Source organism: Cryptosporidium andersoni, assembly GCF_001865355.1.
Source record: "Cryptosporidium andersoni isolate 30847 chromosome Unknown contig_28, whole genome shotgun sequence".
NCBI classification, from domain to species: Eukaryota; Apicomplexa; class Conoidasida; order Eucoccidiorida; family Cryptosporidiidae; genus Cryptosporidium; species Cryptosporidium andersoni.
In genome coordinates this window covers 154,238-168,723 of record NW_027122853.1, presented here as the reverse complement: position 1 = coordinate 168,723, position 14,486 = coordinate 154,238, and the positions used below count along the sequence as shown (strand labels likewise).

At 30.7% G+C, this 14,486-nt stretch overlaps 9 protein-coding genes across 9 annotated transcripts; 5 read left to right on the top strand and 4 right to left on the bottom strand.

The window, feature by feature from the left end:
• Positions 1 to 11: 11 nt before the first annotated feature.
• On the bottom strand, positions 12 to 1,097 carry cand_010570 (ubiquitin interaction motif family protein; the record flags this gene model as incomplete). Its single annotated transcript, XM_067211296.1, has 1 exon — positions 12 to 1,097. The coding sequence occupies one exon, from the start codon at positions 1,095 to 1,097 to the stop codon at positions 12 to 14; it is 1,086 nt and encodes a 361-aa protein (XP_067068145.1).
• Positions 1,098 to 1,702: 605 nt separating this feature from the next.
• On the top strand, positions 1,703 to 2,953 carry cand_010580 (vacuolar ATP synthase subunit C; the record flags this gene model as incomplete). The annotated part of the gene is made up of 1 exon (XM_067211297.1): positions 1,703 to 2,953. The coding sequence occupies one exon, from the start codon at positions 1,703 to 1,705 to the stop codon at positions 2,951 to 2,953; it is 1,251 nt and encodes a 416-aa protein (XP_067068146.1).
• A 93-nt stretch (positions 2,954 to 3,046) lies between these two features.
• cand_010590 (uncharacterized protein) lies at positions 3,047 to 4,141 on the bottom strand (the record flags this gene model as incomplete). Its single annotated transcript, XM_067211298.1, has 1 exon — positions 3,047 to 4,141. One exon carries the CDS (start codon positions 4,139 to 4,141, stop codon positions 3,047 to 3,049), a length of 1,095 nt encoding a protein of 364 aa, XP_067068147.1.
• A 328-nt stretch (positions 4,142 to 4,469) lies between these two features.
• cand_010600 (uncharacterized protein) lies at positions 4,470 to 5,336 on the top strand (the record flags this gene model as incomplete). The annotated part of the gene is made up of 1 exon (XM_067211299.1): positions 4,470 to 5,336. The coding sequence occupies one exon, from the start codon at positions 4,470 to 4,472 to the stop codon at positions 5,334 to 5,336; it is 867 nt and encodes a 288-aa protein (XP_067068148.1).
• A 372-nt stretch (positions 5,337 to 5,708) lies between these two features.
• Positions 5,709 to 6,986, top strand: cand_010610 (carrier protein; the record flags this gene model as incomplete). Its single annotated transcript, XM_067211300.1, has 1 exon — positions 5,709 to 6,986. One exon carries the CDS (start codon positions 5,709 to 5,711, stop codon positions 6,984 to 6,986), a length of 1,278 nt encoding a protein of 425 aa, XP_067068149.1.
• Positions 6,987 to 7,498: 512 nt separating this feature from the next.
• cand_010620 (ubiquitin-conjugating enzyme family protein) lies at positions 7,499 to 8,163 on the top strand (the record flags this gene model as incomplete). Its single annotated transcript, XM_067211301.1, has 2 exons — positions 7,499 to 7,522; positions 7,744 to 8,163. 2 exons carry the CDS (start codon positions 7,499 to 7,501, stop codon positions 8,161 to 8,163), a joined length of 444 nt encoding a protein of 147 aa, XP_067068150.1.
• Positions 8,164 to 9,043: 880 nt separating this feature from the next.
• Positions 9,044 to 10,786, bottom strand: cand_010630 (uncharacterized protein; the record flags this gene model as incomplete). Its single annotated transcript, XM_067211302.1, has 1 exon — positions 9,044 to 10,786. The coding sequence occupies one exon, from the start codon at positions 10,784 to 10,786 to the stop codon at positions 9,044 to 9,046; it is 1,743 nt and encodes a 580-aa protein (XP_067068151.1).
• A 735-nt stretch (positions 10,787 to 11,521) lies between these two features.
• cand_010640 (nuclear transport factor 2 domain-containing protein) lies at positions 11,522 to 11,911 on the top strand (the record flags this gene model as incomplete). The annotated part of the gene is made up of 1 exon (XM_067211303.1): positions 11,522 to 11,911. The coding sequence occupies one exon, from the start codon at positions 11,522 to 11,524 to the stop codon at positions 11,909 to 11,911; it is 390 nt and encodes a 129-aa protein (XP_067068152.1).
• A 411-nt stretch (positions 11,912 to 12,322) lies between these two features.
• cand_010650 (AP2 domain-containing protein) lies at positions 12,323 to 13,975 on the bottom strand (the record flags this gene model as incomplete). The annotated part of the gene is made up of 1 exon (XM_067211304.1): positions 12,323 to 13,975. One exon carries the CDS (start codon positions 13,973 to 13,975, stop codon positions 12,323 to 12,325), a length of 1,653 nt encoding a protein of 550 aa, XP_067068153.1.
• Positions 13,976 to 14,486: the final 511 nt, after the last annotated feature.

Sequence of the window (14,486 nt, the reverse complement as noted above, 5' to 3'; positions counted from 1 at the left end):
AACTAAATTTATTACTTCTCTAAATCGGGCTTCTTTGGATCAGATTTCTCTTCATCCTTAGTATTCTGCTGTTGACTTGCTTCTCTAAGTGCAGCTTGGATCCTAGGATCATTAACATTTACACCGGGAATACTTCCAATTAGCTCATTAATAAAATTAGGCCCGTTTGTATTTGTAGATGAAATAGTTACATCATCTTGATTATTAACTTCCATATTTGTTTCACCCTTAAAATCTTGAATAGACATTATCAATGCTTGTCTAAGTTCATCATCTACTTCCATTGCATTTATTTCGTCTATTGTAGGTACTTGATCTTGCCTCCTTAACTCTATATCATTAGTTTGTCCAGTATTCTCTATATTATTAGTTTGCAATCTAGCTTGTCTTGCATTCTCTTCTTCCATAGACATTCTCAAAGCCATATAAAGTTCAGGATCTGCATTTGGATCTATTCCAAATTCAAACCCTGAAGCATCTACTCCTGGTGTGACATTATCACCTTGTATTTCCATACCTTCTCCTAATACTATTGGTGATGTCATTACAGCATCTGTTAAACTTGTAGATGAAGGTATCTCAATCAAGTTACTAGTTCCATTATTGTTCACAGCATCTATTAGTGTTTGTAATTTATCATGATTCTCAGATATTTCCCCGAAGCTTATAATATCTAAAGCCACATTATTTTTCTTTAAAATCTTTCCTAGTTTCTCTAATTGCTTCTCGTTAACTTCATCACATATTGGACTTCCAATAAAGCACACAATTCGTTGTTTCAAATTTTTGTTTAAACGATGCTTTAAGGCTAGTTGTGCTATTTGTATACCTCTAATTAAATCAATCTTCCCATATATTCTTATTTCATGCATAGCCTGCAAAGTTTTTCCTAAATCAGATGTAGGAGTAACCCTTAATTCAACTCTATCTCCTGCCATTGATAATATCCCCACTAAATTTTCTGGGTTTTGTTGAGTTTTGATACCTGATATAAAGTTAGCCGCATCTTGTTGTTGCAATAATCTTGACGTCCCATAGTCAGTATTTCTAGAAAATTCAGAATTGTCTAGGCATATAACTGTAGCCTCTAAGGTCATCTTAGTAGTCTAGTAAAACTTAATTTATTTGCTATTTCTATTATTTTATGTATTCAAAGTCCCTTATCACCGCCTATATATAATATTTAAGAAATATAACCGCCACAAAATCAAAATAATTTAAGGATTTGTTAAGATATTTAATTAAGTTTTAGTTAGTTTAATTCAATAATTAAATACCTTAAATTTTATATCTTCTAACCCAATTTTCTCTTTATTAGATATTTCTGTATTAAGTATATCTCAAATATGATATTTTGAATATATATCCTATATTCTAGTAATATAGTAGATTATAGGTTAAATCTTTTTGATAAAATTAGTAGTACATATACACTCAACAACTATATTCTAATAATAGTGTGTGGATGAGTAATAAGATATCTATAATATAATCAGGTTACATTTTATAAAAGAAATCCTAAATAGCACACTCTCGCGCCTAACATTTGCTGTCGTTATAGGCGGGTATTTTGCCGCTATATAATACTATATATTGAAATGAAGGAATTTCATTAGCTTAAAAGCTAATTTTTTTTTCTTCAAGAGGGGAATACTATAAAGGAAGAGGTATCATTTGTACTTGGAGGTGATTATATGTAGATATGAGCTTCAAAGGAATTAGTGATGGTCAAGGCCAGCAATACTGGATTGTCGCTTGTGCTCTAGCTGAGGAAGGTCTAGATGCAATTTATCATGAAATGAATGTAAATTTGAAGAAGGTGGGACAAAATATTGAAGTAATGCAGTTTGATATTCCATTCTCACTAAAGTTTGGAGCTTTTGATGACTTGGTAAGGCTTGCTGATGAATTGATTAAACATGACACTGGAATAGAGGTTGTACTGAGACGTGTTGAAAGAATGGCATTGGATTTAGATCCTACTATGGAACTGCGTATTATTTGGCAGAGGAGTTCATATACCATTAAACAATATTTGTGTCACTTTAGTTGGGATCACGCAAAATTTCCAAAAGAGCGATCTATGCATGAGAATTTAAATGCCTTACTACAAGGAATACAAAAATTAGATACAGACTTAAGAAGCAAATCCTCACAGTTTAATGAGATTAAACAGGCTGTATTCAATAATTTAGGTAAAGATTTTAATAGTAATTCAAATGTACAGTCATCTAATGGTAGTAGCTCTGGAGTGAAATTAACTAATGGGCTACTAACAACAAAGGATTTGATTGATGTAATTACCCCAGATGTTATTGATGAATCTGATATTTTATTTACAGAGCATATTTCTACAGTTTTTGTAGTAGTTCCAAAAGGGCAACATGACTCATTTCTTAAATATTATGAGAGATCAGACCCTTATGTTGTTCCTAAATCCGCTAAGTTTATCCCAAAGATTATAGATAAGGAAGGGAATGAACTAGTTCGTGTATTTTTATTTCAATCTTCAATGGAGTCATTTAAACAAAATTGTAAAAGTAGAAAGTTTACCGTGCGTGATGACTTTCATTATTCACAAGAAAAGTATAGAACCCTTATGGAGAATAGAAAAAAACTTGTACAAGAAAAGGGAAAACAGGAAAAGTACTTGAAACGGATGTGTTTCGCTAGTTTTTCTGATATATTTATCTCATGGCTACATATAAAAGCAATGAGATGTTTTGTTGAAGCTGTATTACGTTATGGTGTACCTCCACAATTTGCATCTTTTTTGATTAGAATGGATGTGAGCTCATCAAAATTTGTAAAAGCCAAAAATGTTGTAGAGACTACTTTTAAAAAAAAGGGAAAGATAGGGACTTTATATAAATCAAGCTCTACGGATAAAGAAATTGATGATGACTATACACCATATGTATTTCTACCATTTTCGCCTGATCAGCAGGTATGATCCTAGTTAATTTATAATAAAATAGATTTAATTACTATAAATTAATCTATTGCTAGAATCAGATAATCTATAAACTAGACATATCCACACTAATTACTCCACATCACCTTGATCTTCAGAGTGAGAAGAAGAAGAGGGTGACCAAAGAATACCGTATGGCATATTAATTCCAGTTGATTCATCTATATAGTTAAGATTTGAATTTGTAAGTCCCATCTGTAGAGTTTCTTCTTGCTCATCAGGGAATAAGAACAAATGACCTAAGTTTTTATTTGGTGATGAGTCCTTCGGATTTATGCTTTTAGATGTCGATTCATACAAAGCTTGAATTTGTCTTCTGACTTTTTCTTGTTGTTTCCTAATTCTCTCAATTCTTTGAGCTGTATTAGATGATGTTGGTACATTATCTGAAATTATAGATATTTCACCACTTTTATATTTGGGAAAATCTTTATTTATCAATTTAAGTGATTCTGTTGGTTTATCTTTTTCTTTTTTATCTTCTATATTTATGGACTTTAATGGAGATAAATTAATTTTTTCAATACATGGTTGTAAGGAGTTATCTTGATCTTTTTTTTGAGCTTGACTTTTAATAAATGATATAGTTGGGGTTTCGATATAGGAATCCATTACTTGAATGAAAGTTGCCAATGTTTCTTGAAGATTTGTAACATCTTTACTGAATATCAAAAGGTTATTGTTTAGATTCTCGTTGTTATCATCAATATAATGCTGTTTAATGTATTTCATACCTTCAATTACAGCACTATTATTAATATTTATTGTAGACAGTTTACATTGTATATAATTATGCTTATCAGTTGAACTCTTCATAGGTGGTACATCACGATTACACCAATTTGGGACATTAGGATTCTTGGAAACCCTTAAATTTATGGAAACTTTTCTTAGTTGTTCATAAATAACTGTACATACATTATCTAAATGAGATAGTTTTGTCTTTATATCTTTACAGTGATATTTGAAACCCTCCAGTGCAAGTAGGCTTCTACGACAGTCTACACATGTATACTTTAACATATCCTCACCTTTACTTGGCTTTTTCATACATATTAAGCATATGTCCTCATTATTATGTCTGTTCTTACATACTTTTTTTTTGTCTTGATCATCACCAAATAAAAGCTGGTAAAGAATTTCTTGGGAAGCATAGTTCTTAGGCATATCTCTAACAAAACAGTTACTTCGAAGTTTAATTAGGTTTATATAATTCTAAATATAAGAAATTATAAAAATAAAAAATTGTTAAATTGATCCATACTTCTTAAATATCTGAGTACCCATTTATTCTCGTGAATTGTACTAGAATCTGATTTTTTAAAATAAATTAACCCGCCATTTTGTGTGTAGAATGTGTTGACGATCTTGTCCACAAGTCCATTTTGTTGTAAAGTTTATTTAACAGGTAATATCTTAAATATTCAAGGCTGTTGATAGTCTTACTAAATTAAATATAAAATAATACTTTTAGCTTTTATATTAAAATCTTTATATGGATGTATCCAAAACTTGTGAATTGACTCCAAAGCATGAACATTCTAATGAAGATAACCTTGGAACTTATTACAAATTAGAATCTCTACAAAGAAAAAAGGAAAAGGACTTCATAGTAACTCCAGTACGTAGTTCATGCAGAATTTCAAACTTTCAAAGCACACCCTCTCCTTGTGTAGGGTTAAATAAAGTGCTAGTAGTTACACCAAATCCATATATATCAAGCAAGAACACTGATGAGCTATTGGAGAAAGTTCTTAAACAATTTAAACACAAAGTTCGAATTATATCAATAAATCAACCTCAGATAAAAAGTGAAATTATTAATAGGGATTTTATAGAAGATAAAGGAGTCACAATATACAAAGAATTACAAAAATCAGAGAACTCCGATTTCTACAATGGTCAATTAGAAAAAGAAGATACTTATGAAGGTGGTATTTATTCAGAGGACAAATTAATTGCCAATTTTGAAAAGTGCATGAATATAACAAGTGTAGATAGGTTTGCTACCAATCCTGTTTCAACCACTCCAAAAAGTTCATATTTTATATGTAGAAATAGACCTAGGGTATTCTTAGGAAGAGAAAATAAGACGAAACAAGCTATAACTAAAAAAATAGTACCTATACCAAATAATTGTAGAATTATCAAACAGAATGACTTTTGGCAGGTACTCGAATTTACCGCTGGAAGTGAGCTTGAAAGACGATATAAATGCAGAAGAATTCTGACAAGGAAAGTTGATAATATCCCAATAAGACAAGATCAACCTCAATCTATTGAAGAATTTAAAAGATTTCATCAAGAATTGAGAAATCTTCTTGAATTAAGCAATTATTGTTATTCTCCAGATGTTTTTTAAAAAAACAATATAGTATTTGTCAATAGTTACCATTAAATCCTTATAATCCTTTATAAATTGATTTGATGTATATATATTTATAAATATACTTTTTTTGAGATACTAATTAATCTGGATATATTTTGGTTTATAGTTAATATCCTCCGTAGATATTAATCGAATATATATGGTATTATTTCTTAAAGAATATGTTATTCATATATAATTAACTCCTATTAACTTATTATCGATTTTTAATCTTTTGATTTTTGTTTTTGTTTTTTGTTTAATATTAATAACTTTATGGATATCCCCAAGTAATTAACTTGTATATTATCTTCATACTCGTTAAATAATTTCGCTTCTTTATTTTTATTCAGTTTTGAAATAGATATGGAAGCAACACAAATTTCTGGAAAATCTCTTGAAGAAACTACGAAGTATCATATTTTAGATATTCCAAAAAGAGTTGGTAAAACAATAAATGGAATTAAGACTAATCGTCAACTTTATATTCAATATATGTTTTCACTAGGTATTGGGAGCTGTATTTCACAGATAATTTTAGGGCCACTAGATCGTATTCGAATTCTTTGTCAAACAAGATTCATATCTCCAAGATTAATGTTTATCAAAATTATTAAGGAGCAAGGGTTTACTTCGCTTTGGTGGGGTAATGGAACTCATATACTTCTTTTATTCCAATCTAGTCTTGTAAGGAATGGAGTATTCTTATTAATATCTAAATATACTGGAATAGATCAATTTAAGTACAAGGTGACAAATTCAAATGTTTCTGATAATATTATTGGTGTAATAGAAAATAAAGAAAATGTAGATTTTTTATTTCCAAAAAAATCTAGTTATTTAGTCAGTCAATCCGAAGATTCACTGTTAGAACTTTCTAGTACTTCGAATTTATCAAACTCCAATTTAAAATCAAATTCTCTTGCTTTCTCTTCTAGATCAACACATGAATTGATGGTAAAGCCAACTTATATTATATTATCTTCTTTAATTTCAATTATTGCATGTTACCCATTAGATGTTGTTTTAACAGTTATATCAACAGGATGTAATAAGGAAATTATTCGTTACAAAGATATAATTACCAGAGTAAAACATTTAAATAATTTAGAATATCAACATCTCTATAATAAAAAGTCTTCTATTATTTATATTTCCAATAGAATAAATACCAAGTCATTATCTAATATAAGATTATTATATAAAGGTTTTGGAATATCACTCTTATCATTATTCCCATTTATGTTTATATCTTTAAATACACATCAAATATTGGAAAAAATCCAGGCTATAAAGATAATTCAAATGGGGAAATCACAACTATTAAGTAATAATTGTTCTTTTTTATCTAATCCATTTATATATCCTGTTTCCATAGGTATAATATCAGCCTTAACTGGTCAATTGTTACTTCATCCTATTGATACTGTGAAGAGACATCATATTATCGACTCTTGGTGGTCAAAGAAAGTGCAAAATAGCAGATTCCGACTGAAACTTGATCAATCACTGCTAAATTCAGTCAAGAATTTAATAAATGCACCTAATATTAAAAATCTATACAGGGGTTCATCTCTTCATCTGTTTAAGGCAATACTACAGCTAGCAATTCTCCCAAGTTTGTACTCCTTCTTATCAAATTAATACACTTAATGCTTATTTATTTATTTATTTGTACATTATATATTCACAACATTTACACTTTTGAGTTTTCTATATGGTTCCCAAGTTAAAGTCCTATATATAGTCCCAAAAGCTGATTAATCGTGGCCTTTTTTTAAAAAAGAAAATCCCTACTATATGATTATATAAATGGAAAATTATTAAAAAGTTAGATAGTGGTTTAACCTCGTAGAAAAGTTCTTCAAGAAATTTTTCTAGGAATCGATAGTCTATACTATCCCCGAGGGCCCACATACTGGAGAACTGTACGGCGGGATATATGACCGCCTTTTGGTATATTATGTAAGGGCGGGTCAAATTAGATTACTAATTACTAAGACCTTAGTTCAGCCTATTTATGGATAAAATCTCATACAAAAATTAATTGACGGGAGTATTTACGACTTTTTTTTACTTTTTTTTTTTTATTTTTTTTTATTTTGTCTAATTTTCTTTGGAGTTAAATTTCGATTTGTAGTAATCGATTTTAAAGTATGGCTCTGAAACGTATTCATAAGGTAAGTTTTAAGCGGATGTGAAAATGCTGAGATTACTGTGAAGAAGTATCCTATATATATTTAGGAGTGAGATACTGCTGCATATTATATATGAATATATAGAATCTGGGGTATTTCACATATTACTAAGGGATACTACTTGTAATATTTGCATTTTGCATTTGAATATCTGGATTTCATATACTTGGATATTTGATATTATTCATTATTATTTCTTTCAGGAATTAAGCGACCTAAATAGGGATCCACCAACTAACTGTTCAGCAGGACCTGTAGGTGATGATATGTTTCACTGGCAAGCAACAATTATTGGTCCAGATGGCAGTTCATATGCTGGGGGCATATTCTATCTGAATATTCACTTTCCTAGTGATTATCCATTTAAACCCCCTAAGGTGAATTTTACTACAAAGATTTACCACTGTAATATAAATTCGAATGGAGCTATATGTTTGGATATTCTAAAGGATCAGTGGAGTCCAGCATTGACTATATCAAAGGTGCTATTATCTATATCTTCTCTACTAACTGATGCTAATCCAGATGATCCTCTTGTACCGGAAGTAGCTCACTTATTTAAGACAGACAGAAATAGATACGAGCAAACTGCTAGGGAATGGACTCAAAGATTTGCTCATTAAAATCTTAATGGGAATATTGAGTCGAATAAAAAGGATGACTAATTTTATGTTTATTACTATCCCATGAGTTACTTTCCCTATTTGGTTATTCTATTTCTAGAGTTACTAGTAAGATCATTTGCTGAAATTAGATTTAATATTAGAAAGAATGGAAGTTTGCATGAAGCAAAATAGAGTAACTAGACAAGGATTAACATTAATGAGTTGAGACTCAGGGAATTATTTGAGGAATTAGTCAATACTAATACCAAATTTTCTATTCTCTAGTAACTTATAGTTTGTCTTATATATTAATGTTCTTTGTATGGGACAAGTGTACTAGCACTGAATTTTTCAGCCTTATTGGTAAATTAATATTGGCAGGAACATTGATACAGTGATTGAAAATACAATAAGGCATCTTAGCTTAAGGGAGTTCCATACTATCTGAATAAGGTTAACTATATATAGCAATGAGAACTTATTGCTACAAGGTTATTTAGACCTAATTTGTCTCTTTCACTTGATAGTTACTCTCCTGAAGTAATGCAGAAATTTAGACCTAGCATTCGATAAGTTACCTAAAATTACAAAGGTTACTAATGGCTACACCCATTGTAGTCACTAGAGGAATGGAATAGGGTATTTATTTGATTGACTTTCGTATTTGAGGTGAAAACTCCTCATTTCCTCTATAGATATTTAGATGAAGTAACAGGAATATCAACAATAGAAAGAATCAAAGTAGAGATATGACCTAATTTATAAGGTAGATCTGCTCCTATTCAAGTTCTAATACTATTGAAGTAATTATTGTATCATATATTATCAGCCTATTGTATAGATATCTAGACAGCTATGGTTTCTGGTAATATTCTTGTATAGTAAGGAAATAACATTGCTAGTAAATATGACTAGAACCTTTATGTTTAGATCTGCTAGAAGGGGTATTTGTAAAGTTTGTAACTTGGTAGGAAGTTTCTCCAGAATTTGTTCCCATTGTTCCTATCCCAGATATTAATCCTGAACCTGTTGTCGATCCTACTGTACCACTTGTCTGAGCATCATTTCCATATGCATCAAATAATCCATCAGTACACAATCTATCAATTAAATCACATAATATTCTTGTTTTTCTATAATAGGCATGGATAGCAAACTGATTATTATAACCACAATTAATACCGAAATCTAGGTACTGAGGATGGGTGAATAAAGGTTCATATTTACTGTATGTCATTCGTCTATCAAACCATATCCTGCCACCTCTTCCACGACGTTTAATTAATCTATGAGGCTTACAGGGACTTCTAAAATTCTTAATAGCCTCAATATTTGATATATCTACACCAGCTTTGTAAGTAGATAAGATGTAACTAGGAAGTGCAAAGCGGTTTAGTACCGAGCTTATACGTTTATTATTACTACTGTTATTCATTAGTGAATTGGTGGATATATTACTTGTATTTACATTAGATGCAGTATTTGGCAATACTGGCCATAAATTCAAGGTTCCAAAGTAGTAGAATGACAATAATGTAGTTTCGTCAGGCCACGAATACGTTAAAAGTTGCTCTAGATTGTTACAATCATATATAAGCTGTCTATAGGTTTGAGAAGAGTTCCATCCATAATTTGATACACCAGCCAACATCAAATTCGGATATTTAACTTCTTTTTTGTGTGAACGTTTGTATATCTTGAAATCTTTTAGTTTGTCCCATGTTGGACACCTATAAAATGGATCTGAAATTTCATGACGTCTTTGATCAAATATACATACAGCTAATTCAGCTAACAAAAGTTTCTTCTCGTCCCTTTGTCTTAATTTTCTGAAACTCTTTTCAACTTTCCTGAAATCATCTAATAGTTTCTCAACCTTATCAAGCATCTCCCTACTATTCCTTCTAGGTCTTCTAAGAGTCATCTTCTCACGAATCCTTGGACGAAAGCAGGCATAAGGTGATGTATCATGTGGAGATGTTATAGGCCATAAATGTCGCAGTAGTGGCTTCCCGAGTTTTTGGCGTCTTAGACGCCAGTAATTATATACAATTAGGACCACAGGACTTCTAATCCCAATATTTCTGTCTCTAATAACACGTAGAGCTTCATCAAAACTAATTTCTGGACCTCTATTAGTTGTCTTCTCTAAGCAGTCAATAATTTTTATAAAATCAATTTCTGTAATGTTCTTTACAGACCTTTGTAAAGATTCCAAGAATTCCTCATCTTCACGTGTCATATCATAATGAACAATTGTATTGTCTTCCAGACGAATACCAGATACGAAATCCTTATGTACTGGAAACTTAATATAGTGATCAGGTCTTTGGAACTTTGTTAGCTTGGGTACATTTAGTGGGCACACTTCAACTGGAGGAACTAAAATTGAGGTTACTGCAGCTTGGTTTTTACTACTCACTTGATTTACACTCGCCTTTTCTTTAGACTTGATATTTGTAGTAATTTCTTGTAATTTCTGTCTTTCTGCTTCAATTATACTCTCAGCTTCACCTAGCTCTGTGCGATCTATATATTCTTCCAAAGCTTGTTGAAGTTGATCTAAAGAATATACGACCAACAACTTCTTATTAGGTTCTACAACCTTGGGACGGGTTTGTCGTGTTGTTGCCTGCGACATTAATTCAGTTCCTACTCGTACTTTGCAGCCCTAAGTAAATTTTTCAGAGGTGTACCTTATTTCAAAGAAAAGGGGATATCTAAAGTTGCTTCTCGTTTATAGTTAATAAGTCAAACATTTACTAAATTGTCAAAATTCCTTCTTCTATGGATATCACTGCTATTAATCTTATTAGCTTTTCTATTTTATTCCGCTATTTTAATCTTTATACACGGTACTCATGGAGACATTACGTGGAAACCGGTATATCAAAAGTTACCCCGCTGGGATGTGTGTGTGCCTTTCACACCAGGCACTTTTTTAACCCCTAGTTTAATAACTTTTCATATTAGAGAAGATATATCGTAACTTTATATAAGAAATGAGACAAATTATTCATCACCTTTCAATATATACTTTAAAATAGTAGGATATATTTCTCTATTATATAATATCTAACCGCATATAACCTGCCTTTACAAAATATATGCTTATTTTTGAATATATAATACACATATTGACTATAGGATGTGTTGCAGTAATGGTGAGTTATTTTTCTGGTGTAATCCCTGTAAGTCTCAATAATATAAAAGTAGTTATGTATAATGAGGGTGACCTTCGAGAAAAAAACTTGCGTGAAGGTTACGTCACAATTACTTAAAATACATAGTAGCGCGTATACGTCATTTTAAGGTTTCAGAAATGAAACATCATTAAGGTTAATACTACTTTCAGGTTTCATAGTATTTTGAATACATGACTCAATCAGTCAATCTAAATCCTCAATTTGATCAAATTGGAAGACAATTTGTTCAGCATTATTACCAGACATTTCAAAATAATCGGTCAGGTTTAGGCGTTTTATATGGACCTCAATCTATGCTAACCTGGGAGGATTCTCAATTTCAAGGGCAAGGAAATATCTCTGCTAAACTTGGCTCTTTAAATTTCCAACGGGTAAAATTTGATATTGTTAGGGCTGATTGTCAGCCTTCTCCAGAAAATGGAGTTATTGTATTTGTAACTGGGGATGTTAGTATCGATGAAGGACAACCCTTGAAATTTTCGCAAGTCTTTAACTTGCTTCCATCCGGGAGTGGTGGGTACATTATTTTTAATGATCTATTTAGATTAAATTTAGGATAGTACAAAGTCCTTAATTATTTTGTATCGTAATTAATTAGAAGATTTCAAAATGCATAATATATTTCGACTTAATAGTTAGTCCTATTACTAACAATACTTTATCTAAGTAATTTTTTACTTGACAAAGATCTATTATAAATAAATCTGCTCTAAATAAATTTTTGATTCACAATAGCTGTTTCCTGACTTGGGGAAGGAGAAAGGGGATTTTACCCTAAAAAGCTTTTCTATTTTCTTATGACTTATAACTTCTGACTTGCCACTACTATCAATCAAAACAGTCACTACATTATAAGCCAATATTTAATTACTATTTATTTCATAAATCTACTTGCTTAAAATTCTTAAAAGTATCTATCCCGAGAATTGTAATGCCACATCTTGAGAAGTGTTGCTGCTTTCAACACAAACCTATTTATCTGTAGAATTTGGGAAAGTACTTGTACCTCGATAAGGTTCAATTAGTAGTTCATTTGATAATTGTGGTTCAGCAGAAGTACTACATGTTGTAATTGACAATGGTAATAGAACATTTTCCACAATTGATTTGTTACCATTACCATTGTCATTTGATGAATACTCCTTAAATGGTTGAAATGAATATGGTCCAAGTGACCCAATAGGTGGTAAATGTAAATTACTATTTGAATTAGTTTTACTTAAAAATGTATCTTCAATCTCAGAATAACAAGATCCTAATCCTTCAAACCAGCATGAATATGGAGAGTGTATATCATTAGATTGATCATTTACATAGTTGCTATTTAAATTATAACATGAATAATTTCCACTTGAGATCATTGATTGATTGGAATTTGAAAATAAAGAATTACTATTAGTATTTAGGTTGCAACCTGTTGGGTTAGATTCATTATTTTCATAACTGTTTGCGTTGAATCTATTGCTAGTACCATTTTGACCTATTGATTGATTTATCCTCATATATGGTGTCAAAATATTATCATAATTGTCTAGGTTTTGGTAGGGAGTTGACTGGAACATTCTGCCTAAGGGAGATGAAGATGCTATAGATGGGTGTAAAGAGTCTTCTTGATTATTTGTGCTCTGACGCTGGTAAGAAACATACTTCGGAGTTCTTATATTCATTAAATCATTCAGACTATTTGGATCATTTCCTTCGCAAATGAATGGATGATTATTTGAAATTGGTATAGATGGAACTTTATAGTTTGAGTTGCAATTTGACTCAGAACATAAGCAAGAGCATGAATATTGGCAAGATTGTAATGTCTGACGATTTTTATACTGTGATGGTGAATAGCAGCATTCACAGTAATTTTGTCCTTCAATACAATGATTATTATTGTTTATATGAGAATTAAAATACATTAAATTATCTTCATACATACCATTATGAGTATTAGACGATTTACTGGACTTATTTGATGGTACACCAAGAGATGAAGAATGTTCATATATGGATTTCCTTTTTTGTGAAAACCCACTATTTTTAGATGTATTTATTGCATGAGCAATAACTGCAGCAGCTGCTACATTCCACTGCTCATTACTTGTATTTTCAATACCAAATAAATGATTATTAGTTCCATTGACATTAATTTTACCATCACTGTTATTTTCATTTGAGATTCCCATATTATTATTGTTACAATGACTAAATTCAAAGCCATTATATGTAGAAGACCACTTTGAATTACCATTGCTAGACTTCATCAATTTGTTTGAGTTAGAGTTATTAATATTATTATTTACATTTATATCAATTGCACTTGTTGTAGGATGACGCATATCATTCATTTTCTTTAAATTTACACTTGAGTTCGAGTTTTCACTTTTGGAAGAATTACTTCCATTTCCACCGCTAGGTTTATATAAACTTAACTTTGCCTTTTGTTCACGTAAATATTCTACAGCTGCTTGCCTTGCTTGTTCTAAACCACCATAATGTCGTGGATTAAAGCTTTTGGTTACTCTTTTTCCTGGTTCTGGGGCATAACAAATTCTCCATGTTCTTCTTTCACTGCACCAAGTAACACCAGGATGACCAGATTGAGGATGAAAAGAATTGCTTGAATTTGACATTTCTATAACCTATAACTTTTCTCCTCTTATCTAATATTCAAATGGTTAATACTTTGTAGATATCCAGTTTATATAGCTCTTTAACCAAAAATCTTTTTTTTTTTTTTTCGTAATTTATTTTTTGCAATTTCCACTTCTTAATATCCCCACAGTATATTATTTTATATATATCCAGTTATGACTATAAAATAAAGAGCATGTCCTAATGGAAATATTTTCTCCAAACTAGTGGAATGCAAGAACTTTTTAAAGTTTCTCTGAGTCTATATTACAACTTTCATACACAGTGATTAAATCCTCTACATGCCGACATGACGCTGGATGCATTATTATGCTGCATTAAGCGTCTTGTCGGAAGATCCGTGATTATCATGTCTACTTAAAAAGAAGTTTTCCTTTATCCAAAATAACTTATATATAAACCTTTAAAGGTTATTATTACAATATAATTTTCCCACTACAGTTCAAATTTGATTTGATTTGATTTGATAATTGATAACCAAAGATCACT